The following is a 24,739-nucleotide window of genomic DNA, read 5'->3' as shown; positions in this document are numbered from 1 at the left end:
TAGAGATGACAAAATTGATACAAAAATTTCAACTGAAATCAGGGAGCGAGTTTTGAGAGATATTAAACACCTTGATAGAAAAAAGTTTGAAAAAGCGGGCATAATATTGGAAAAAATAGAAGAGTCAGAATCTCTATCGCTGGATCAGACATCAAGACTAATGGTTAATAAGTCAAGCACGGGAATTCTTGTCGCAGATTTTCTTTACGATCTACAACAAACAACATCTAAGCTTTCACTTGAACATTACAAAGTCCTGACCTTTCTAGATATCAGTTCACAATTAACTTGTAATACATACGCAAAAAAATTTTTTGCCTTATCACTAAACGAAAAGTTACAGTTGTTTGAGGATGAACCAGAAAACGAAGAATCAGGAGTCTCGAGAACAGAAGAATCAAAAGCTTCTGGCGACGATGAGGGAAGCTTTGAAGATGCAAAAGTCGAAATCCAACCGTCTAGCTCGTGGACAAATTACTTCCTCTCACGTTAAACAATTGAACAAATCATACACAAAAGGTAGTGCAGCTTTTGGTAGCATTGCTAACTTGAAGAAAGCCAGTGGTTTACCAAGATCCAAAGTGGTTCAATACCTTCAGTCGAAAGCCCCATACACAAAATACAAACAATTCAGAAAAACTTTTCCGAGACTAAAAGCTGTTGCATACAGAATAAACGAAATCTGGTCTGTCGATGTGGCGTATATGGATAAAATTGCCCAACACAACAATGGAGTCAAATATTTACTGGTGGCTGTTGATGTTTTATCGCGATACCTACGGGTGCAACCAATGAAAGCTTTATATGCAAAAGATGCTGTTGAAGCGTTCCAAAAAAATGATCAAACAGAAAAAACCAGAAAGGGTTTGGACAGACAAGGGATCCGAGTTTAAAGGTGAATTCAAAACATTTTGTGAAAAGAAGGAGATTCATTTATATACAACAGAAAACGAAAACAAGTCGGCATTTGCTGAGAGGAATATTCGATCGCTCAAAAACATTATTCACAAATACCTGGAGGAAAATTGGACTTGGACTTATATTGAGGAATTGCCCCAGTTTGTAAATACTATAAACAGTCGTGTTAATCGTGTTACCCAACTTCCACCTAATAAAACTTTTAAAAAACATGAACCGTTTTTAATATCCCTAGCAATTAGCACAAAAAAGTACAAGCTGAAATACGAAGAAGGAGACCTGGTTCGGATTGCAAAGCCAGACGAAATATTTAGGAAAGGTTATAAACAAAATTACACAGACGAAGTCTTCACAGTATTCAAGGTTGCCACCCTCAGTCCACCAACATACAACCTTATAGACGCAAACAACTTTATAATTGAAGGTAAATTTTATGAACCAGAATTAGTCCAAGTGAACGTCATTCCTGTCGAAGACTAAACATGAGTATTAATAAAGAATTTACTATTGATTTGATATCGAATGCATCAATGGGAATTTTTACCAATAATACTATGGCCAAGTTTCGAAATCAACTTGCCCAACCATTACAGTTAGATGGAGATTGGCAAGTTGCCCTTGCTTCAATATAATTTCATCAAACATCAATAATGTAAACTCAGCCGAAATAGTTGCGTATGTCAGTTCTGGCGCTGATCTTTATGCTTCACATAACCGCACCGGACAACTTCGAAGAATTCGCAGTATATACAACAGTTCAGAAGAGCTTCTGGAAGAAATTTTTCGAATCGCTCAATTGAAACAGTTTGACTATGATTTTGACACTGTAACGCAAAAGTTAGTTTTGAAATTTGGACCTAACGAAGGTTTGTCATTCGAAGATGAAGAAGTACCCAGTATTCTTGGTTTTAAAGGAATAAGAGATATTTCGAATCATGGTTTTCTTCATATTGGTTACAAGTCAGAAAATGCAGGCAACTCTTTGAACCGACATGTTGGAGATTTTCCAGTTGATATTACTTGCGGATCACAGTTAATATTTGTATACATTGATATAATTGAACATCAGAACGTTGGTGATGTGAGAGCTCCGGTAATAAAAATCATTGAGTCTGAAAGACGTTTGAGAAACGGTAGCATAAACACAGTGACACCCATATACCACAAGTCCTACACAAATTTGGATTACAAGCCAATATTATCAAACAACATTCAGAACTTCCAGGTAGAGTTGAGAAACGAAACTGGAAAACTAATTCCTTTTACTGGAACCGGAAAAGTTAGTCAGTTTAAAATTTCAAAAAATTATTTGATATGGAGGCATACTGCAGCAATCAAGCATCTCAATCATTGCCGCATTTTTCCGGACACTACAGACAAAGGGACAGCGGTTTTGGAGCGCTTGCTGCAGGTATTGGAAGAGTTGCTCTGCCATTAGCACGCAAATTTCTCTGGCCCGCAGCGAAAAAGATTGGGCGTGATTTACTGGTTCAAGGAGCACCGGAGTTAGTAGAAGTTGCAACCAAAAGAAAGTCAGCAAAACAAGCACTGAAAAGTACAGTAGCCAAAACAGCTCGCAAACAAATAGGTGGATCTCTCCAATCACGTATTGCATCAGGTCGTAAAATAATTAGACGAAATAGACGACAATACATGAGACCTCGCTCAAACCAAAAACGAAAAATCTCAACCAGAAGAATCATTTCTCGAAAACCCCGTCCAAAAAGGAGTCGTCTGGATTTTTTCTCGCGAGTGAAAAATGCGAACTAATATTGTGATACCATCTGAAGCCACTCACAATTCTTTAGACTTATTTGAAAAACCACCTTTGCTGGTAACATTTGATCAATCATTCGAGCAAAAAACAGGACCGCTTTATTCGCCTTCAGGATCTTCATTGGAATTTGAAGTTGTTGGTGATCGCAACAATTTTATTGAGTTGCAAAAATTTACCTGGAGATCAAGTGTCGAATACTTCAAACAGATGGAACGGATTTGCGCTACACAGCTGGTGACGCTAATGCCAGTGATCTTCCATATTTTGCTAATAATATCCTTCATTCACTTTTCGCCGACTGTACTGTTTCTGCAAATGGTATCAAAATTTCAACAGCTAATGGACACTATGCACACAAAAGTTTCATAGAAACTGAATTCTCTCACGGTACAGACGCAAAGAAAACCTGGCTGAAATGTCAGGGTTACGAGTATAAAGAAAACCCCGGCACTATTCCAACAGCAATATCAGACATAAGAAAAAGAACAGTGCGACAATCCGCACGTATGTCGTTATATGGAAAGTTGGCGGTTGATTTCTTTTCGTGTGAAACATTTGGTTAGTGGAGTTACCTTACGAATTTCAATGAGAAGATCTCAAGATGACTTTGCTGTCATCAGCGAGGACCCAGCAAAACACTACAAGGTTAAAATAGATGAGGCGAATTTATTTACCAGGAAAATGACGGTGTCAGATAATGTTGTAGGTGCAATTGAGAAGACATTATTGAAAACTCCGGCAATTTACCGATACAATGAAGTAATTACTAAAACATTCTTGGCTACAACAGGCCAACAAAGCTGGAAACATGAGGATATTTCCACTAAAGAGCCAATCAGAAGAGTCATTGTTGCATTATGCGTTGGTACAGCATTCATCGGTACCAATGCCGCTAATCCATTCCATTATCAAAAATTTGGTTTGAGAGATAACCATTTATCGAAATGGTTTTGCAACGGCTGGAACTCTAATGTCAACAACTGACAACAAGAGGTTGTACTACAATTCAATGAGTGCATTAGATTATGTAGAAAACGGCCACGGAATACCTCTGAGTGAGTTCGCAAACCATTATATAATGGTATTTGATCTGACCAGCACTCAAGAGGCAACTCATGACTTTATTCATCCAGAGCTCACAAATTCATCATTGTCTGTTGAACTCAAGTTCGATGCAGCGTTAGCTCATAACGTTGAAATTTTTTTTCTTGGAGAAAAAGCGTCTACTATCTACATTGACTCGGCAAGAAACGCGTCTAAAAACGCTCTTCCCATGATCACATACTAATGGACGAAGACCAAATTCATCATCAAGTGAAAAAGTGTAAACACCTCAAATTCAAATTCAGAGGGGTTTTTGCCGCTGATAATTATCCTCTGAACTTGCAAACCAACACATTCATTATTGTTAATGCATCACGATCCAACTCTATTGGAACCCACTGGGTAGTGCTAGCTAAACAATATGCATACCCAATAATATACTTTGCAGATCCATTGGCTCTACCCTTGACTACCTACGAGGATATTTTCAACCGTTGACAACAGTGTAAAGACCTGGAGATAATGATGGATATCATGGAACATAGAAGAGACATTCCGTCTCCATTGCAATCCTCAGACTGCCAGCTTTGTGGTTTATTTTGCATATATATTGTTCATTATTTTTATAGTGAGAAATTTCCTTTTATACCTGATGTAAATGAATTAGAGTTGCTAGCTTTTGTAAAACATATGAAGTAAAATTTAATTTAATTTTCAAACAACACTTTTTGAATATCAATTTTTACAAAATTGAAAGGTTATGAAAGAGTTTGAGGTTTCTCGCACAAAACTCCCGTGGCCACTAAGCAGAATATCCATTATCTGATAAAGAGTTGAGGAGTGTTCACCTAGCATAAGCTGGCAAAATCGTTTCAAAGTTACATCAGGGACTGTAGAAAAACGTTTGTTTGCCGTTAAAGTACTAATAGATGTCGCTGTTGCCTCACTCAAAGGTGCTGGAAATTTCTTCTGGTTCTTGGTAACTGAAGAAGTTGATTTTGAAAGGTACTCAACAGCAACATGTAGTCGTGAAATAATTGCACCACGTTTAACAAGTCTTTTTGCCTAGGTTGAATAAGTAATTTGAAACAGTTAACGAGACACGGTATCATCGCAGGTACATAAAGAGAATCGAATATATTATCGTCCTGCGAACCAAATTCATACATAACATGATAATGATTGGAGCCAAATGTACAACCTTCGATAACTGTTGCAGATGAATGATAACCATATGCATATTTTTCAATTGTTGTGTTTTCAAGTTTTGGTTCCATCTCACAAATATTGTACTTGAAACGTTTTTGAAATTTCTTGAAATATTCAGGACTGTTCTCATACATTGCCTCAACCATAACGAACAAAAAAAGCTAATGAACTAACTATGAAAGCATGAACAATGACAGGAAGCAAAAGGTATAATAGAAATTATTCCGATTCCTCGTTGACTGTTACAGATGTTTTCGGTATCTTCTTTTGGCGCTGAGGCGGTGTTTTTCCGGCCCGTTTTGCTGGACGCTTCGAGTCATCAGTTGAATCCGGTTTTAGAAGTGAGTCGATCAAGCCAACTAGTTGATCAAGCATTTGATCTAGTTTTACTATGTTCTGACATATCAACCGAAACTCTACCGCCGAAAGTGTAATTTTTTGATTGAAATCCCAATCGACATGTTCACTATCACGTTTAAACAATTTCAAGGATAAATAGGTGCCAGTGGTATGATAAGTCTTAACAGCAGCCCTAACAAGCCGTTTTGTATTGAGCGAGAGATCCAAATGAAAGTCGCTGTACTCAGCATCCTTAGACAAAACATTACCCATAATGTTGCATATATTGAGACAAACTGTATCAAAGTAATCTGAAACGATGAATGACTAATACCTTACTGTTTGTTGGAATGTAAACAATTTAAAAACCCACGCCAACATGTCTAGACAAGATAACAGCTGAGCAAACAAACCCACCCACCCTAGCGTGTAAACAAATTTATACTCCTCTATATCAGCTATGACGTTTATACGAAATATGAAATTCAAAAGATCGGAAAAAATCTACCCTGCTGAATCAAGACCCATTCAATGTCACAATTGTCCAAGGCAATTTAAAAATTTCCATTCACTAATGCAACATCGCCGGGCCAAGCATTATAAAGGCCATAGCAGAAAACAGTTTTACAAATCCCGACCTTTAAATCTAAAAACTGACAAATTTTCATTAGCAATGGATAAATTAACTCAACTCCTCGAGTCTATTTATATTTCCCGAGAGCACCCCAATTCAACTTAGTTCAATATGACATAAATCTATTTATAGACATAACGGAATAATGATGAAATGATTAAGTCAAATAAACAAATCGGTCTGCAACAATTTTTTCAATCTATCCGCCATTGTTCTTTCTTGTTGTTCAATATAAGTTTTGTGAAAATTCTTTAGTTCTTTGGCACCTTATTACATTACTGCAAAGCTTTTGCTACTTAACCTTCTTCTAGAATTTGCTTTCATCCTCCTTTTCCATTCAGTTCCATATCATATAAAAACAAGATTTCAATTCTCTTGTTCTCAGAATTGCTTTTAGACTCTGCTCTTAAGTCTTTATAAAACTTTCCTTACAGAGGAAACTCTGTGCTTTTTTACCGTTTAAATCCGTAAAATCAGAACAAAAACATCTCAATTGTTATCCATCACCTGCAATATGGCTGCTGAATATTTAGAAATAGCAAAAACAAGTGAGCGAGGCACTCGAACCCTTGTGCGAATGTGTCACAACTTCGAAATTATTGTCCTTGTAAAGGAAAGCTTTGATGACAAGACACAATTATGGCACACAAAAAACAGCTTTATTGTTCCAGTTAATTACATTGAACCAATACTTGAATACACAAAACAAAACGATTTATTTCATCTTACAAAAACGCCAGAAAAATCACCAAGACAAGAAGAAGAATCTCCATATGCTCATCGATATTATGGATGTATTACTCCCATTCAAACAAAAAAGCAGGATGTGAAAAATTGGCGAAGCGAACAAGAAAACTTTTTGCAGACTACGATCATGACTGCATTGAAATTTGGGAGAATCAATTGGGGCAGCTAGAAGAAGTTGAGCAAATATCTGGTTTTTGGGATTTTGATCAGTCGCCAAGTGAAGAAACAAAAACCCCGGAAAGCCTCCCGTCGCTTGTCAACAATTTTTCTGATGATGTCAACTTCGATGAAACACCTCCATTGAGCAATTGCTATGCCCCCGTCAAGAAGGTCATCAAGTTATCTCGACTCTAAACAAAACAAACCCACCTCAAACTCATTGTGCATATTGAACATTTCATTTGTTGCTTTTCATTGTTCCAACGTATGAACTTTGTGTTTCCTTCTTTAAACTAGTTCTTAATTTAATTTTCTCTAACAATCAATCTTAGCGCTAGACATTGCATGATTTTTTGAGAGAAAGATTTAGGCGATGCGGCGAAATTCAGACATTGAACAGACAAGTATGTGAGACATTGCCGTAAACAAATAAGCAAAGACAGACCGGGTTGAAATAATCCCAGTTAAAGCTTGGATTTTTTCATATCATGACAAACAGTCAATAAACATATTTCACCAATTGCTATTATTCAGTAGAGAAAGTGAAACAAAACTAGGCTATGTAATTAAGAAGTAAAACTGTGAGCTCAGAATCACCTGTGATGAACCAACAAAAACTAGCAAAGCAGGTAAACAAGTGCATCTGTGATATTGACACAACAGTCTGGTAGACTTGCTGCCCCCCCAACCACTATTTGTGGAGCAGTAGCTTTCAGTCCCAAAAGTAAACAAAAGGACGCGCACTCTGATTGGTTGAGAGTGTTGTGAAAATGTGTCCCCTCCAACATTAAATTTTTCTCATTTGCTTTTTGCCTTAACTTTCAACTCAAGTTACAGAAATAATTTTCAACAGTCTTATCAAAACTAATCAGCAACAGCAAAAAACTTTCATTCTTTCCTCTTGAAAACTTTCACCCCAGTTCCTTATTTGTCTCAAGTTCTTACACCTGTAATGAATTCAGAGAAGTGTAGAGTTTGCAAAAAGACACTTTCGGACAAACGAAGCTTACGTCGGCACATGAAAGATGTGCATAAACATTATGCACAAACAAACGTATTCGTGTGCGATGAGTGCGCATTTGCTAATGAAAAAGTTGTCGAGCTCGAGACGCATATGAGACAACAACACAACTCAACCCACCCACGCTATTGCCTATACTGCAACAAGTTTTTCACAGACAACCTCAAGTACATGGAGCACATGAGTAAAAATCATGGACTGCGAGTATGGGATGCTGATGCTGAAAACAAACCAAGTTCTGGAATTCTTCCGTCCGAGCAAGCTTTCGGCGGTGTTTTGAAAACATATGACATACCAGTGGGAGAACATGAAATAGACTTGCTAAGTTTCATGCGTAGCAAACGTGATGAGATTGAAAACGTTGTTCAACTCAACACCCAAAATCAAGCACAAAAACTTCAGTTTAGCGCACTGGTACAACTCACAAAACCATCGAATGATGAAAACGTTAGCAGTCAGCCAGATCGCATCAAAATATACATCAGCTCAAAAATGCAGCGCGTCGACTTCACAGGCTTGAGCAAATCCTGTTTCGCTGGAATGGTTGAACAAATGCTGCTTGCCTTGAACAACTTTGCATCCCATGGTAGCGGTTGGACAGTAGATAGCATTGAAAACATTGAATTGAGGCTCGCCAGGTCAAAACCAATTGCTGCTTCTTCATATTTAGCTCTGCCTACTGAGCTAGCAAAATGTCAGTACCTGTTGAACATTCGAAACCGACAAGACGAGAAATGTTTTCTCTACTGCTATACAGCTAAGTACCATAACACATTCGGACCCCGGTTGATACCCGCCAACGCTTCATGGAGACAAAAAACAAATCCAATAATGTATAGTTCGGAAAATCCAAGAGCAAAACAACCGGTTGGTGAATTCATGATGCCTTTGGCTTTTCACCAAATGGAAAAATTTGAACTGCTGAATATGGTAAGCGTTAATGTTTTTCGACACTCGAACAAGAAACTGATTCCTTTCCGCATATCAAATAATAAGAACTACAATTTCAATCTGGATCTGCTCTTGCTAAGTGATGGATCAATGCATCACTATGTCCTGATCACAAATATCAAGGCACTTATTCATAAATATCTTGAAAAACACCAGCGCATTGACAACCATTTGTGTCGTAACTGTTTCCACATCAGCACCTCATTGGATTGACATGAGAGACATGAAGAAATATGCCATCAAAACACGCAAGCAATAATTAAAATGCCGAAAGCCAAACAGCAAAACTTTGAATTCAAAAATGTTCAAGCCCGATGGTTTGCGCCGATAGTTGGATTTTTCGATCTGGAGTCAATAATTGAACCAGTTGCTAACACTATCAATACACAACAAAACTCAGTTACTAGAGCATTGGAGGAACACAAGCCGTGTAGTTATGCTTTGCTCTTCGTTGCTTTAAATGAAACAAAGCCATTCTACTTCGATCTCAAATGTGGTCCGAATGTCATGGTTGAATTTGTTAAGTCACTGGAACAAATTGCTAGGGATATATACGACGTGAAACAACAACACAAAAACTTTGCCGGCGAGCCAACAATCACTAAAGATTAAGCTAGTTTGTGTTGGATTTGTGAAACTGAATTGAATACATCCTCACAAGATCCCACTGTTCTAGACCACTGCCATTTCACAGGAAAATTTTTGGGATGGGCACATGCGCAGTGCAATTTCAAACGCAAAACTCTAAACTTCACCCCCCTATTTGCGCACAACTTGGCAAACTATGATCTTCATCACGTAGTATTAGCACTACAAAGTCTGAATGACAAAAACACAATTTCAGTTGTGCCAAGCACGAGTGAGAAATTCATCTCATTGCAAATTGGAGTGCATATGAAAACAACACAAAACAAGAAAGGTGTTTGGACAAGCCAGTATGAGTATATCAGACTATTGGACTCATTTAAGTTCATGAATGCATCGCTCGACAAGTTGGTACAGAACTTGCCATCTGATCAATTCACCTTATTGGAACAACATTTTCAAGCGTGGCCAACAACATCGGTTAATTTGCTAAAACAAAAAGGCTCGTTCCCTTTTTGCTTCGTCGATAGCTTTGAAAAATTGCAAGAGGCCCAGCTTCTCCCTCTCGAGAAATGGACAAACAGTTTGCAGCAGTACGAGGTAACAGTGAGTGAAGATGAATACAAGCGAGCCCTCGAAGTGTTCAATTTATTCAAGTGCCAAAACATTGGTGACTACTACAATTTGTATTTGACAACAGATGTGTTTCTCCTCGCTGCAGTAGTACTCTGCTTTAGAAAAGTGTGCTATGATACATATGGGCTCGACTGCTGCCAGTATTACACGGCTTCCAACTTGACAGGAGATGCAATGCTCAAAATATGCAACCCTCAACTACATCTTCTAACAGAAAGGGAACACCTCGACATGGTAGAAAGTCTTATAAGAGGAGGCGTGAGCTCGGTTTACAGCAAGCGGCTCTGTCGCGCAAACAAGTTTCTTTCGGACTACAAACCGAAGAACATAATAATGATCGATGCCAATAATCTGTATGGAGGAATCATGGAAAAATTCCCCCTACCCCTCCATGATTTCGAAATGTTTAACAAAAGTGAATGGACCGATGAGTAAGCCCAGGAAATTTTGCGTCGAATATTGAATACGCCTGATGATGATGAGGTTGGATACATAGTTGAAGTCGATTTCAGTTATCCCGACAGCCTGCACGATCTACACTCTGATTTTCCTTTGGCGCCCACAAAAGATGCGATTGATGAATGCTGGCTCAGTGAGTATCAAAGCAGCTTGTTGGCCGACATGCAAATTAAAAAACCCCCGCAGGTGAAAAAGCTCATTCAGACGTTGTTCGATAAACAGAATTACACTCTGCACTATCAAACCCTCAAACTCTACGTTGGACTAGGATTGGTGGTGACCAAGCTTCATAGAGTGCTTTCGTTCAAACAGCAAAAGTGGCTGGCACCGTACGTACAACTGAACACGGAAAAGCGAAAGCAAGCGAAGAATAAATTTGAGGATTTTTTCAAATTGATGGTTAACTCATCGTTTGGAAAAACTTGTGAGGGAAAGCGAAACCGAATGAAAGTCAGGATAACCCGCACGGAAGAGGAAACGCTAAAGTGGACAGACAAGCCCGATTACTAGTGAAGATCTTGTCACAGCATGCCTTCAGCAATCAGAAATACTTTGGGACAAACCAACCATAGTGGGTGCCTGTATATTGGATTTGGCAAAGAAGTTCATGTTCGAGTTTCACTACAAAGTCATGAAGAAAAACTTTGACTGCAATTTACTTTACTCATGAAGTGCGTTCAAGAGACTTCTTTGCAGAAATACAACGGAAAAAGTCGGTCGCTGAACAGTTCGATTTTTCAAACTTTCCACCAGAACACCCCTTGTATAGCGGGGACAATGCACGTGTCACTCTTAAATTCAAAGATGAGATCGGAAGCCGGCCAATTGCTGAGTTTTGTGGACTCAAGTCAAAGCTGTATTCAATCAAGCTCGCTGAAGGCAAGTCTTTTTCACTAGCCCCCCCCCCTTTCACTCTACAAACACAAGTAATCAAAACAAACAGGCATATGCAAATCATTCTAGCAAATAAAGTTTGTTTGGGTATGGAAACAATAGATTGAATTTGAAATAAACTAAGTTTTTTTTCAGGTTGCACCAAACAGTCAGCAAAAGGGGTCACAAAAGATGCACGTCGCAGCATGACGCATGAATTGTACAAGCAAACTCTTTTGGGCGGTGAGGTGGTGCGTCTGCTCAACACGAGAATAGCTTCAAGCAACCACAGGCTGCACACAATTGTGGTCAACAAGAAATCTTTGTCAGGCTACGATGACAAACGATTTATTATGAATGACCAAGTTTCCATGCTGCCCTATGGTCATCGTTCAATAAGAGAGGATATGTTCTTCAAATCAATAATGAATGACCCCGATTGGGGCGCCGATGACTTGGGCGAAAGCGAGCAGGAAAGCTGGCAGCATGCGCAGGAAAGCGGGCAGCATGCGCAGGAAAGCGAGCAGCATGCGCAGGAAAGCGGGCAGCGGGCGCAGGAAAGCGGGCAGCGGGCGCAGGAAAGCGGGCAGCGGGCGCAGGAAAGCGGGCAGCATGCGCAGGAAAGCGGGCAGCGGGCGCAGGAAAGCGGGCAGCATGCGCAGGAAAGCGGGCGGCATGCGCAGGAAAGCGGGCAGCGGGCGCAGGAAAGCGGGCAGCATGCGCAGGATAGCTCGCAGCAGGTAAAAAACAAAAACCAGCAAAAAAACAAACGTCAAACGCAACAGTCAGCAAACGTTCCACAAACTAATAGCATTCTAAACACAAGTTTCAACTCAATTCCCGACCCAGGTTTTCACCAGCGAAATTATAGCGAGGACGAATTGAATCAAAATTTGGTAGATTTTGACAATTTGGCAGAGTTTTCGGACAGTGGTTCCTCTACAGACGCAGCTTGCGATGGATTCATTCTAAGTCAAGCGATGGAAGATTCAGATAGCAGCCCCCAACCTCTAATCACAATTGATGAACAACCGCCAGCCAACCTCCCAGTAACAATTGATCGACAAAATCTGCAAGATCAACCACCTACCAAAAAGAGAAGACGAGCAAGAACCATAGAAAGTAATAGCGAAGAGGACTGACGAACCAAACAAAACTAAAAGGTCTTGTCTCATCCTGTATTTGTACCTATATTGTCCAAAAAACACTTGCAGTCGGGCTTATATGGCCCAATTGGTTTTTTTAAAAAGTTAAATTTGTACCGTCCCCCCTTTTTGGGCTAGAAATTTCCTGTGTATAGTGAGAGTTTGTGATGGTGCACGCGTGAAGTGTGAGAAAGTGAAAGGTGTAGTCCAACGTATCAGGAGGGGTTGAACTGCCACAGCGTGTGACAGAGCACAGTTCTTCCTGCACATATCAGACTGTATCAAAATTCGTTTTTGCAACAAATTTGTGTCGCAGAGAACTTATTAAGTCAGCTTTTCCGCTGCCATACATGCAGGGTTTTTCTTATTTTTGTTTACACGCAACAAAGTCAAATAAAAGGACCAATTTTTAAAAAATAGTTCCTACCCCACAATTCGGTCCAGTAAAATAGATTTCTTACTCAATTGCTGCGTAGGTAGATCACTAGATTTCCGTTGCCCTGGTCGCAAACAACTCGGCCCTCCACTTGGAATTTTTTGTGATAGAACACTTTCCACAATGGCAGATGTGAAGATCAATAAACCCCCGTCAATACACCACTTTTTTGGTGACTCTGCAAATTCTAAAGAGACTTTAAAAAATTTGAAGGGATAGGAACTAGAAAAAACTGATGCAAAATACTATTGGCAATAAGTATTTATCTAGAGGCGTTTCTTTATAATATACTTGGATACTCGGACAAATCGTCTGTATTGGTTACGTGACTCTGATGAAGTCGCTAGAGCAAAATGGCGTTAACAGAGAACGAGGAAGCATTTCGATATGGAAGTTAGATTTCTGAAGTGCCTTTACCTTAGTCATATAACTTAGGTTGAAACAAATACTTGCGGGGAAATCTGGCGTTGTAGAAGCTCTGGCAATGCAGGGATAATAAAAAGAAACAATTCCGGTATTGTGTAAAAAATTCTCGAGTCTTACTTGTCTTTACGGTTTCTGGTAGCATTTAGTCTTGCTTCTCCAATCGTTTCAAATTCTCTACATGTGTTCTTGTAATATCGCTTTTCTTAAAAAAATCTCCCTCAGGTTTTTTTTTACAATTTCTTTACAATCCTAAGCCAATTCACTAATAATGGAATCCAAATTTCCACACATTTGTGGAGACGAGTTAACCCAATTTCGTAATTATCCGAAGATTAAATTTTGAAATTTATAGGACGTGGAAAAGTTCTTACCACAATAAAAAATTACAAACATATAGGAAGAAGAACTCTGACCTTGCTAGTGGTTTCTGATTGGGACAACCATAGACAGGCGGAAGAACAAGCTGCATTCCTCACAATTTTTTAAAACTTGCGCGCAGTAAAAAAAGTGGCAATCATTTTGATTTGAAAATCTTTACCCCCCAAATTTAAATTGTAAACTATTATAATTTAAATATCATAGGTGAACCCCCTCTTATTGCTTTTTCCTTGCCCCCATTACCTCAAAAATTTTTTTGGAAGAGGCAAACACTAATGTGTCCCTCAAGAAAAACCAACTTTCAACATAAATCGCCATTTTTTTCGCAAGTTTCAACTATTGATGCTGACTGATCGCTACTGTTGCTCAAGACAAGGGTAAAAAATTATTAACCGATCACCAACTGTTCGAGGAAAGAATGAAGAATAAATGAATATAATTGTCGAATAGAGGAAACCAGAAATTCAGACGCAACAATTATCTAGTGATGGGTCTTGTTTTTTTAGCCAAAAATGTTTCCAAGCCGATTTCCCTGGGTCCCCCGAAAGCTTTTATTTAATTCCCGTAATCCTGATTTTTTGATGTGTCGGCAAATTTTTCTAAGATCTTGCCGCAAAAATCTAGTGGGGGACCAAAAAACCTAAAATTCTGAACATTTTTGGCTAAAAATTGGGTTAGGTTTTGTTAAAATCGGATAAATGCACGCTTAAAATTTGCAGCGTCGAACAATAGCGCTTCTAAGTGACTGAATTTACGTAGTAAAACAAGGTCTAGCTAAAGTGAATTTGTCTAGCGCTGCACAATATGGCGGGAAATTAGCAAAATTTGCAAAGAATTAGAACTGGTTTCAATTAGCCTAAGAAAAATTTAGACGAATGGAATAATAATATAGCCCCATAAAATCTTCAAAAAAACTGACTAAAATCTCAAAAATAGGGGGAACATTTTATTCAGATTTTCAAAATTTTCAATTGTTCCACCCCGTTATTGTCGGGCCGAGAAAATCAGGCTTCCAAAAATGTCCGTCCCCCCCCCCCCCGTTGAGGTTCTATTCATTTTTTTATACTACTTTGCTACCCTTTCTTTCGATTTCTTCATGTTTACTAAATAATTGAAAAAAAACTTGCGCATGTTGATTATTAATGGCTTTCAAGACAAAATTTACTGGTTCATAAATAGGGACTTCATGAATTTTTATGTTTGAGATCTTGGCAAATAATTCTCGGCAATCATGCCAGGTGGATTAATTTAATGATCTTTTTCTGAAAAGGGAAGACCGATTGCAATGACGAGTAGCCATAGCAGTTGGTATTAGAGCGCCATATGGACCGTATGTCGGTGGATACTTCTGAGCGCATTTTTGTATTCTTTGCGATTTAATTGCTCTTTTTTGTTGGTGTGTTGCTTCGCGCGGTTCCTATAAGTATCATTTAGTTTCAGTCTCATGGGACGAAAACTGGTTGAAGAAGTTGTTTCATGATCAGCACGATGGCTCTGATAACTGCCGGCTAGGAATTGCTCTGCTAACAATTCAGTGTGAGCTTTGACAGGCAGCATTTCACCCTCGTTTTGTAAGTGATCGATGTCAGATATTTTTACACTGCGAGGAGCAATTGTGCGAAGAACAATGTTTTGTTGCGTTTGCAGATGGTTCCAGTTTGTATTGCTGATTTGGAAGCCTAAATGGGAGCACCGTATGTAAGTCACAGATTGTCTCTTTTGTGCAGCCCCAGTTGCTACCAGCACACTTTTTCAGTGTGTTATTGCGCTTTTGTAATTTCTCTTTGGTCTTTTTTACATGTTCTCCAAAATGGAGCATAACATCGAAGGTAACGCCAAGTACTTTGACTTGGACTTTACTGGTATTGGTGAATTGTTGATAGTGAGGTGTTGGTCAAACTTGGCCTCCTTGGTCCAGGTTGTGAACAGTTGCACTTGATTTTTCAGCAGATAACTTAGGTTCTCTTGATTCTAGCGAGTTGTGTAAAATATTTAGGTATGGAGTTATTATGTCACGTAATTTTTCAACCTGTGGGGTGAGATGTAGTTAGAGTTATATCATCAGCGTAAGACGTGATGTTTATACTTTTCGGGGGTAGATAGCTTGCTCATGTAGATGTTGAAGAGCATTGGCGATAATAAACCTTCTTGGGGGACACCGTTTTGATTTTTCTCCTTTTTGATTTTTTATTATTATATTCTACGTAAGAAAGTGCCCTGTAAGTATGAAGCCATGCATTTTTTAGTGCTGTTCGGTAATGGTGCCTCGAGCATGTCTCTTAGTAGTAGGTTGTGATCAACCATGTTGAAAGCGGTGGTGAGGTCTAATGCTATTAGTAGAGTACAGTTGCAGGGTTGCTTTTGATTAAGGTTTTGTTAAATTTTGTTGGCGACAATGTTGAGATTTGTTGCGGAGTGCTCAGGTCTAAAGCCATTCTGATGTTCTTTTAGTGGATATTCTATGAAGTCACTCAGTAGTTTTTCTGTTAGTTTTGCAATGAGGGAGAGCAATGCAATCTGTCTGAAGCTTTTGGATTCGTCTATGGGTTTTCCCGGCTTGTGTAGGGTTATAACCCGGCCAACTTCAGATGTTCGGAGTTTTTGCACTGTTTACAGACAGGTTTATGGTGTCAGTGAGATATCTCGGTGCTATGGGCCTAGATGGTGTAATTGGATTGGCGCTATTCTATCTGGGCCCAGCGCCTTACTTTTTTGTGTCTCTGATGGCTGTTTTCAGTGTGTTGCTACACTTAAACGTTCTGGCCTCTGTTTCCAGTGCTTTTATTGTTCTTAATGTTTTTCTTTTCTGTTTTTCTTTTTTTTCTTGGGGTGTGGAGTGTATTGTTGTTTAAACTTGCTAGCGCATTTCCTTGGATCATGGCGAGGAGTCGTTTTCTTAGCGTCAAAGTATATGGCTCTGTTTGCAGGTGGTTTAGCGTTACTTGACTAAAGTCCTTTTACTGTGCTCCAGAGTTTAGAGCAGTTACCTCTGTGAGTGAGTGTTTGTACAAACTCGATTCACTTTTTTCGCTTTTGACTTTGAACAAGTTTGTTCATTTCAAGGTTTAGTTGCGTTATTTTGGGTCCTCCTGGATGTTTTCTTTGAATTTCATCTTTTTTCAGAAAGCTTCACTGCTTCGCTGAGAAAATTAGCAGCCACTTTTTTTTAATTCTTCCTGGTGGGATATGCCTGCCAATCGCTGCATTTATGGCTTTCCTTAAGGTCTTTTTCGGGTGGTAGATATTTGTTGACCTTTGTTTCTTCATTTTTAATTCAATGTTTTCAAAACTTGCCCAGTTAGCTTTGCGGAATTTGATTAAAGTTGTTTGTGTTGTGTGTGTGATTAGGTCACAGGTGATAGATAGAACTATTGGTTAATAATCTGAGTTTAATGTATACTCCGTGATCCAGTCGATGTTCATTGCTAAGCTTGAGCTAGCAAGACTGATGTCCAGGGAGCTTTTTACAAGAATCAGTTACTCTTGTGCTGGCTTTTTCGTTGAGTAATACATGATTGGAGAGGTCTATTTCACTTGCAATATTGTTTCCTCTTTTGTCTCTGGTAATTTCGAGTGCCATAAAGGGCTATGAGCACTGAAATCACCGACAATAATGCATTCTTCTAACTCAAGTATTTTACTGATTGATGTCTTGTATCCTTCATCACAGCTAGACCAAGGTGGTATGTAGTTGTTCACTAGTTTGATGTTATTGCCACCTGTGGTAAGTTCTATGGCTTGGAGTTTAAGTTCTTGAATTAGAATTGCGTCCTCAATGATTAAAGCTACCCGTCCACCTTGGCCTCTTTCTTTGGGCCTATATTCTTGGATTATGCAGTAGCCAGGTGGGCTTTTGAGGGGCTTATTGAGGTTGGTCTCTGGATGGCTGCTATTTGGATGTTATTTTTCTGAATCCAGTCTATGATGTCTAGTTTTAGTTTGAGACCATTACAAGTCAGTTGGAGAATATTGAGGTGTGTGTTGTCGTGAGTGGGGAAAGTTTGCCTTGTATTTGCTTCTATCTATTGTCTTGCACCAAGAGTAGCGCTTACAGTCGAACTTGTTGTTGCATTGCTCTATGGACTGTAAGTTGGTGCAATTCAGGTGTACCAATCCTCCGCGGCCGCACCAGACGCCGTATTGGTTCCAGCTGCTATGGTGATAAATAGCACAGAGCGTTGGGCCGGGGTTTTTTTCAGTGCCTCCGAGGATGAGAAGAAGCAGGGCAAATATGTATTTCAGTCAAATGCATACTAGGGACCAGAGAGACTGGGCTTGGCTGATCTCGCCGCAAAAACCCGTTTCTCGCAGTCTGGACAGTGAGTATGGATCCTGGGAGCGGTTGCCCGCTCGTTGTTTTGCTGCGTAGAGGCGTCCATACTTGAGAACCCCCTAGAGGCGTCCAGACTTGAGAACCCCCCTTTATATAGCCCCGCCTGCTGTTTGAGGGCAATTCGTCTGCCGTTGGTCTGTTTGTTTTTAAACTAAAGCCAGTTAAACTAAGCGACTCTTTGCTATGCTTAGCTCAGAAACCAAACTGCTTTAATTAAAGAAAGAAGCCGTTCATTGATATTAAAGTTTACTCCGAACATTTAGTGATGAGATTGGCCTGTAGATTTTTCTTTAGCTCGGGACCAAATGGAAAATTGTTTCTTTTTGCTATTTTTTTTGGGAAAACTCCCTCTTAGGTGCTTGAAAAGTTGACCAAGGAAAATATAGCAGTCTTCACCATGTTTAATTATCAGTGAGTTCAATTATGATTTTAACGTTTTTATCATCTGAAGAAAATTTATCAAAATTGGCCACTTACCTAAATTTTTAAGTTGTTGGTTGTATGTTATCATAACAGAGGATTCGTCAGAAGGAAGGTCACGAAGATCAGATTTTGAAAGATTGCTTTCTTACGTTTTGTCCGATAGAGATAAGGAATTATTGAAATTGGCGTTGTGCAAATCAATCCTTTCAAATTTCCCCGAAAAGCATCAGTTGAGAATTGAGATTGAGGAACTAAGGTCATACGTTTTAGTTCATTGAGCAATTTAAATGTTTGGCGGGTTTTCCACTAACAGCTGTTCAACTTATTTGAAAAAAATGTGTTGCTTTGTTAATTGCTAGCTCAAACAGTCCTTCCTTTTTTAACCCGGTTTATAAGCTCTGCTTTTTCTTTTCTTGTCAGCACTTCGCATATGCATTCTTCGGTTTACTTAGTAATGAACTAGTTATTATTGAACTAAGGTTGTCTTGGATTATCTTCTGTTTGACATTTTATGGGACTATTTGCACTTTTCATATTTTATGTAATTATGTTGTTGTAGCAGAGGTTTTTGATTGAACATCTGCGTCGTACCTAAAACAACACGGAATAAAAGTATGGGAAATAGATAAAATTAGGTTCACAATCGAAAGTGTCTATTTGTTGTAGCGACTGGAAGAGGAAATGCAACGTGGTCAAGGATTGAGCGAAGGAGTCTCCCAGGCAACACAGCCTCTTTGGAATCAAATCTCTAGATTGCAGAGACAGCAGCAAGACCAGCAGTCACAGTGGACTCAGCTTGAGAAGAATTACCTGGACAGATTGGCAGAGGCTGAAATGAGAGCTGGACAAGCAGCTGAATCAGAAAGGTAAAATTATTTCCTTTTTAAACTTCTGGATACCATTTTCAGTGTTTACCCGCGAGTTCATTTGTAAGCTCTCAACTGATATTATATTCGACTAAAAGATGAATTTTGATCATTTTTTCTCCGAAATTTTTGCATAAACTTATCTACTTTGATGGAATTTAATGCACAGAAACGTGCCGACTTCTCAATTGAGATATTAAAAATTGCTCCAATCATTTGACTAAAAGCTTCTCAAATTCAAGCTGACTTGAGATTTTATACATAAACACAAATTTACTGGATGCTATAAGAGTGCTGCATTGTTCAGACTGGCCAATGAGAGTTCAGTTGAGTTGAAGATGAAGTTGTCGACATTGGAAGCACAGTTGAGCACAGTGAGGTCAGAGCATACCAAAGCACTCAAGGTCAAAGAGCAAAAGGAGGCAGATCTGGCCAGACTAACTGAACAAGTCACAAAGTGAGTCAACTATTGTTTAAAATTTAAGGAAGAACTGAACGTTATGTCGTAAAATGATATTAAAACGTGCTGTTTCATTTTTGAGTAAAAGCTGGTCAGCTCATGTCTAAGAGCGGCCAATTTCAAAAAGATAAATATTTACAAGTTTGGAAGTGTAACTATGAACTAGATTTCTGGTCTTGGTTTAAAGTAAAACCAGTTGAGTGGCGAACTGAGATGTAAGAAGTTTAAAACTCGGTAGGGTATTCGATGTGTTAAATTTTGTGACTTTTTTGGATATAAAATTTTAATTTGATGAACTCGTGGTTATTTAAATTCTAATCGTAGTCATAAAACATATTCAAATCATTTTATTAATAGCAGCACAGCGATAGCTGGGGCTATTATTGGCCTTCTCTTGGTTTTTTTTACGACTCGAAGAGGAGTATTGGTTTTCTCTCGGTTTTTACGACTCGAAGAGGAGTATTGGTTTTCTCTCGGTTTTTTTTTTACAGGAAGTAGATTTGTTCGCGGCATTTTGACCTAAAAGCAAAAGTGAGAAAAGCTGTCTTGGTGAACAGATTTTCGCTAAGCGAGAGAAGCTTTTTGATCATGCGCTGCGTTTAGTGAATGACTTTTTGACTTTGAGAAGTAGATTTTGACTGAATCTCACATATAGATAACAGTTTTTATCCGTTTTTTCGTCTAAGTGGCACAATTTTTTTCCTTTTAATTTGGTTTCTTGTAGAAATAAATTTTATTCGATACTATATTGAAATGTCAACCTCGGAAATTGATGCCACAGTGTTTTGCAGAGCCTGAAAAGGCGTTTCAAATTGAAAATTGGCGCATATTTTTTGATTTTTTAGTTAATTTTTGCCTTTTTTTTAATTAATTTCTTCATTTTTGGATCTTTTTGTCAACCGTCTTTTTGTCAAAAATCAGTCAATATGGCAACTTCTCTTTTATAATTTATATACTGAACGCCTCTTTCTACCTCGATGTAATTTTGTTTCATGAAATTGTACATATGCTAATCCGATTTTGGTAGTTTTTTTCCGATTTTCGTCAGTTTTTTGTTTGTATTTCGGTTGTAATTGCTAGAAATCGTTTTTTGTGCAACATGTGGGACTTCAATTTTGGTTCAATAAAAATTGAATCAGTTTTTGGCGTTAAGTTTTGAAAAAACAGTTAAAATTTCATAAATGCAGTCTGAACTTAAAAGTTCTTTGACCATTTTTTGCAAAATGTTTCAATGTTTCGTATTTATGAATTCTGCTTTTTCCTATTTTTTGTTCTCATTAGGAGGATAGATCTTCGTATCGGATGACTAGTTATCTTTTCTATGTCTTGAATGCTGAAGAATGAAATGTATTCGTTTTTCTTGAATTTTTTAAACTGATTTTTAACTTTCAAAAATTAAGAATGTCTTTTTGTTACGGTGTTCATTACATTGTGCCCATTTTCTTTACATTATAGTTAGTATCTTTCTAGCTTTGTCCTGGCACCTACATTTATTTTGGGTATATTGGTTTTTAAGTTGTAAAAAATGAATGATCTCAGCGTTTTCTTAGATTTTCGTCATTTCTTTGGTTTGCAATTGATTTCATTCATTATAAGGCAGTACTGAGAGTTTGACGGCAAGCCACTTATGACTATTTACTGCAGCTTTCTTCCGGCCTTGGTATTAATTTAAACGACTTTTTTGCCTTTGAATATTCTTCTGCTTATGTCTTTTCTATGATCAATTTTATTTTTGATTTGGTATGAAATCATGTTGCCTAGCATATGTACAACATAATCAAATGTGTGTTGTTTTTTGTCTTAATTGCAGTGATTAAAAGTGTAATTATAGATGTTTTCTGATTCTTAAATTTGAGGGTTCTTTTTTGAAAAGGTTTAACTTTCTAATTTAACTTTCTTAAGTTTCTAAGATTATTATCACCCTTTTGCTTTCGCGATCTTTTTCAGATTAGAATCATGAATTATTTGAGGGCAATTGATAACCTTTTCAGCCTTTTCAGACTATCAGGTTTTTGACCACCTTAATTATTTCGGATTTTTTAACTTTACCAAACATTTTCAATAATACATTTTGCTGCATTTTGTTTCTCTTGGTGACAGTGGTTTAAGTTTCACCAATTTTTAGAGCAGACCTGGAGATGTAGTGAGTTAATGGTTTAATACAAAAGGTAGTGGCTTCCGCTGCAATTACGGTTTTGTTAGTGAAGTTTTGACGCTTCGAGTCGCTTCCGGAATTCTTCCGGCTATGTTTTTTTTACAGGAAGTAGATTTGTTCACGCAGCATTTTGACCTAAAAGCGAAAGTGAGAAAAGCTGTCTTGGTGAACAGATTTTCGCTAAGCGAGAGAAGTTTTTTGATCATGCGCTGCGTTTAGTGAATGACTTTTTGACTTTGAAAAGTAGTTTTGACTGAATGGCACATATAGATAACCGTTTTTAGCAGTTTTTTCGTCTGTGGCCCAGTTTTTTTGCTTGTAATTTGATTTTTTGTTGAAATAATTTTTATTCGATGCTATATTGAAATGCAAACCTCGGAAATTGATACCACAGTGTTTTGCAGAGCCTGAAAATGCGTTTCAATTTCAAAAATGGCACATATATCTTTATTTTTTTAGTTTTTTTTGCCCTTTTTCTATTAATATCTTCTTTTTTGGATCTTTCAGCCGTCTTTTTGTCAAAAATCAGTTAATATGGCAACTCCATTTTATAATTCTTTACTCAACGCCTCTTTCTACCTCGATGTAATTTTGTTTTATAAAATTGTACATATGCTAATCCGATTTCGGTAGTATTTTTTTCTAATTTTTGTCATTTTTTTGTTATATTTTGTTTTTAATTACTAGAAATAGTATTTTATTCGATATAAGGGATTTTATTTTCGTTTGAATGAAAATCATTCATTTGTTGGCGTTAAGTTCCTGAAAATCAGTTAAGACTATTTTCATAAATGCAGTCTTAAAAGTTTTTTGACCTTTTGCAAAATGTTCCAATTTTTCGTATGTTTGAATTCTGCTTTTTATTTTTTATTCTATTCAGGAGGATGGATTTTTTCTTGGATGACTGGTTGTCTTTTCGATGTCTCGAATGCTGAACACTGAAATGTATTCCTTTTTCTTGACTTTATTTTGATTTTTAACTTGCAAAAATCAAGAAAGTCTTTTGTTACGGTGGTTCTTACATTGTGTCCATATTCTTCAAATTCTAGTTAGTATTATGCTATTTTTGTCCTAGAACGTACATTTTTTTTCGGTATATTGATTTCTTCAGTTGTAAACAAATGAATGATTTCAGCTTTTTAGATTTTCGTCATTTCTTTGGTTTGCATTTGATATCATTCAACATATGGCAGTACTGAGAGTTTGATGGCAAGGTTTTTCCAAAATTCTCCTTATGACTATTTACTGCAGCTTTCTTTCAGCCTTGGTACTAATTTAAACGATTTTTTGCTTTTGAATATTCTTTTGCTGCTTATGTCTTTTCTATGATCAATTTTATTTTTGATTTAGTTTGAAATCATGTCTATCATATGTACAAGTTTTAGGTGTGTGTTGTTTTTTGTCTTAATCGCACTGATTAGAAATGTAATTATAGGTGTTTTCTGTTTCTTAAATTTGAGCTTTCTTTTTCGAAAAGATTTAACTTGGTTTCTAAGATTATTATCTGCCCTTTGCTTTCGCGATCTTTTTCAGATTAGAATCATGAATTATTTGAGGTCTATTGATAACCTTGTCAGCTTTTTCGGACTATCAGTTTTTTGACCACATTAATTATTTTGGATTTTTTAACGTTACCAAACGTTTTCAGTAATATAAAATTTTGCTGCATTTTCTTTCTCTTGTTGGCAGTGGTTTAAGTTTCACCAATTTTTAGAGCAGACCTGGAGAAGTAGGTAGTGGTTTAATACAAAAGGTAGTGGCTTCCGCTGCAATTACGGTTTTGTTAGTGAAGATTTGACGCTTCGAGTTGCTTCCAGAATTCTTCCGGCTATGTTTTTTATTTCGTTGTCATGATTTTTGTTACGACCATATGACGTCACAGCCACTTTTTGTTCATTTGTTCATGCAATTTCAACTGAATTGAATGTGTGATGTCATTTTTCGCTCTTAGTGGAGCGAGTTTTTTGTTCATGCGCGTGATTAAGTTTTTGGTCACACTTGACTTACCTCACTCTCAAAAATGACTTCTCACTTTGAAATTGACTTTTTACTTTAATTCAAAGAGATAAGGTCAAATTGGTGTGTGTCACTCTAAATGAAGGTTATTTGAGATCAGCTAATAGAGGCAGCAATAACTTATACAGATTTTAAATCAAAATATAACAGATTAGCCTTCAATGAAAAGACGAGTTTTTTTGGTCTGTCTTTTTTATTGTTTTTTTAAGACTGCCGATCTACGAATCTATTGCGGCTATTTTCTAGCAATCTGCCAGCTATGTTTTAATCATCCGACGAGTGATTATTTCAAGAATCGGCCCAATCATTGAACATCAAGAACATTAATGAAAAATTCTAGTACTGGATCGACAATTTTTTTTCCATAAACACGATCAGGTTGTCATGACGTGTACTTGTTATTACAACTATGTTATTACTTGTACCTGACGCTGTAACGAAGTGAACTGTTTCAGACTGAAAGAGGAGTTGGTGACTGCAAGTGAGAAGATGAGTGTGAGTGAGAGGCAGATGTCCATTCTGCAGGCTGATCTAGAGGCAGAGAGACAGACTGTGGAACAGGTCAAGAGGAAGTGTCGCACATTAGAGGACAACAACCGAGAAATGGTCCGTCACCTTTCTAATCTTTCTGTTCCAAAATTTTTTATTGATGGGTTTTAAATATTCTATTAAGGCCTGTACCGAACTCCAAGTGTAAATTATTACTGAACAATTGCAAATGCAAGTCTTAGGTTTATTATATTTTGCTT

At 37.7% G+C, this 24,739-nt stretch overlaps 1 protein-coding gene across 2 annotated transcripts in view; it reads left to right on the top strand.

The window, feature by feature from the left end:
* Positions 1 to 24,739, top strand: part of LOC142345801 (TATA element modulatory factor-like) — a 128,378-nt gene that overhangs the window by 22,290 nt on the left and 81,349 nt on the right. For both annotated transcript variants that reach the window (XM_075398167.1, XM_075398166.1), the window contains exons 12-14: positions 19,160 to 19,359; positions 19,667 to 19,816; positions 24,446 to 24,596. In XM_075398167.1, the coding sequence (XP_075254282.1) occupies positions 19,160 to 19,359; positions 19,667 to 19,816; positions 24,446 to 24,596 (501 nt within the window). The remainder of the gene's footprint in view (positions 1 to 19,159; positions 19,360 to 19,666; positions 19,817 to 24,445; positions 24,597 to 24,739) is intronic.

This window comes from Convolutriloba macropyga, chromosome 9, assembly GCF_964194025.1.
Source record: "Convolutriloba macropyga chromosome 9, txConMacr16.3, whole genome shotgun sequence".
NCBI classification, from domain to species: Eukaryota; Metazoa; Xenacoelomorpha; order Acoela; family Convolutidae; genus Convolutriloba; species Convolutriloba macropyga.
The sequence above is the reverse complement of the archived record's forward strand: the minus strand, read 5'-3'. Positions and strand labels throughout refer to the sequence as shown.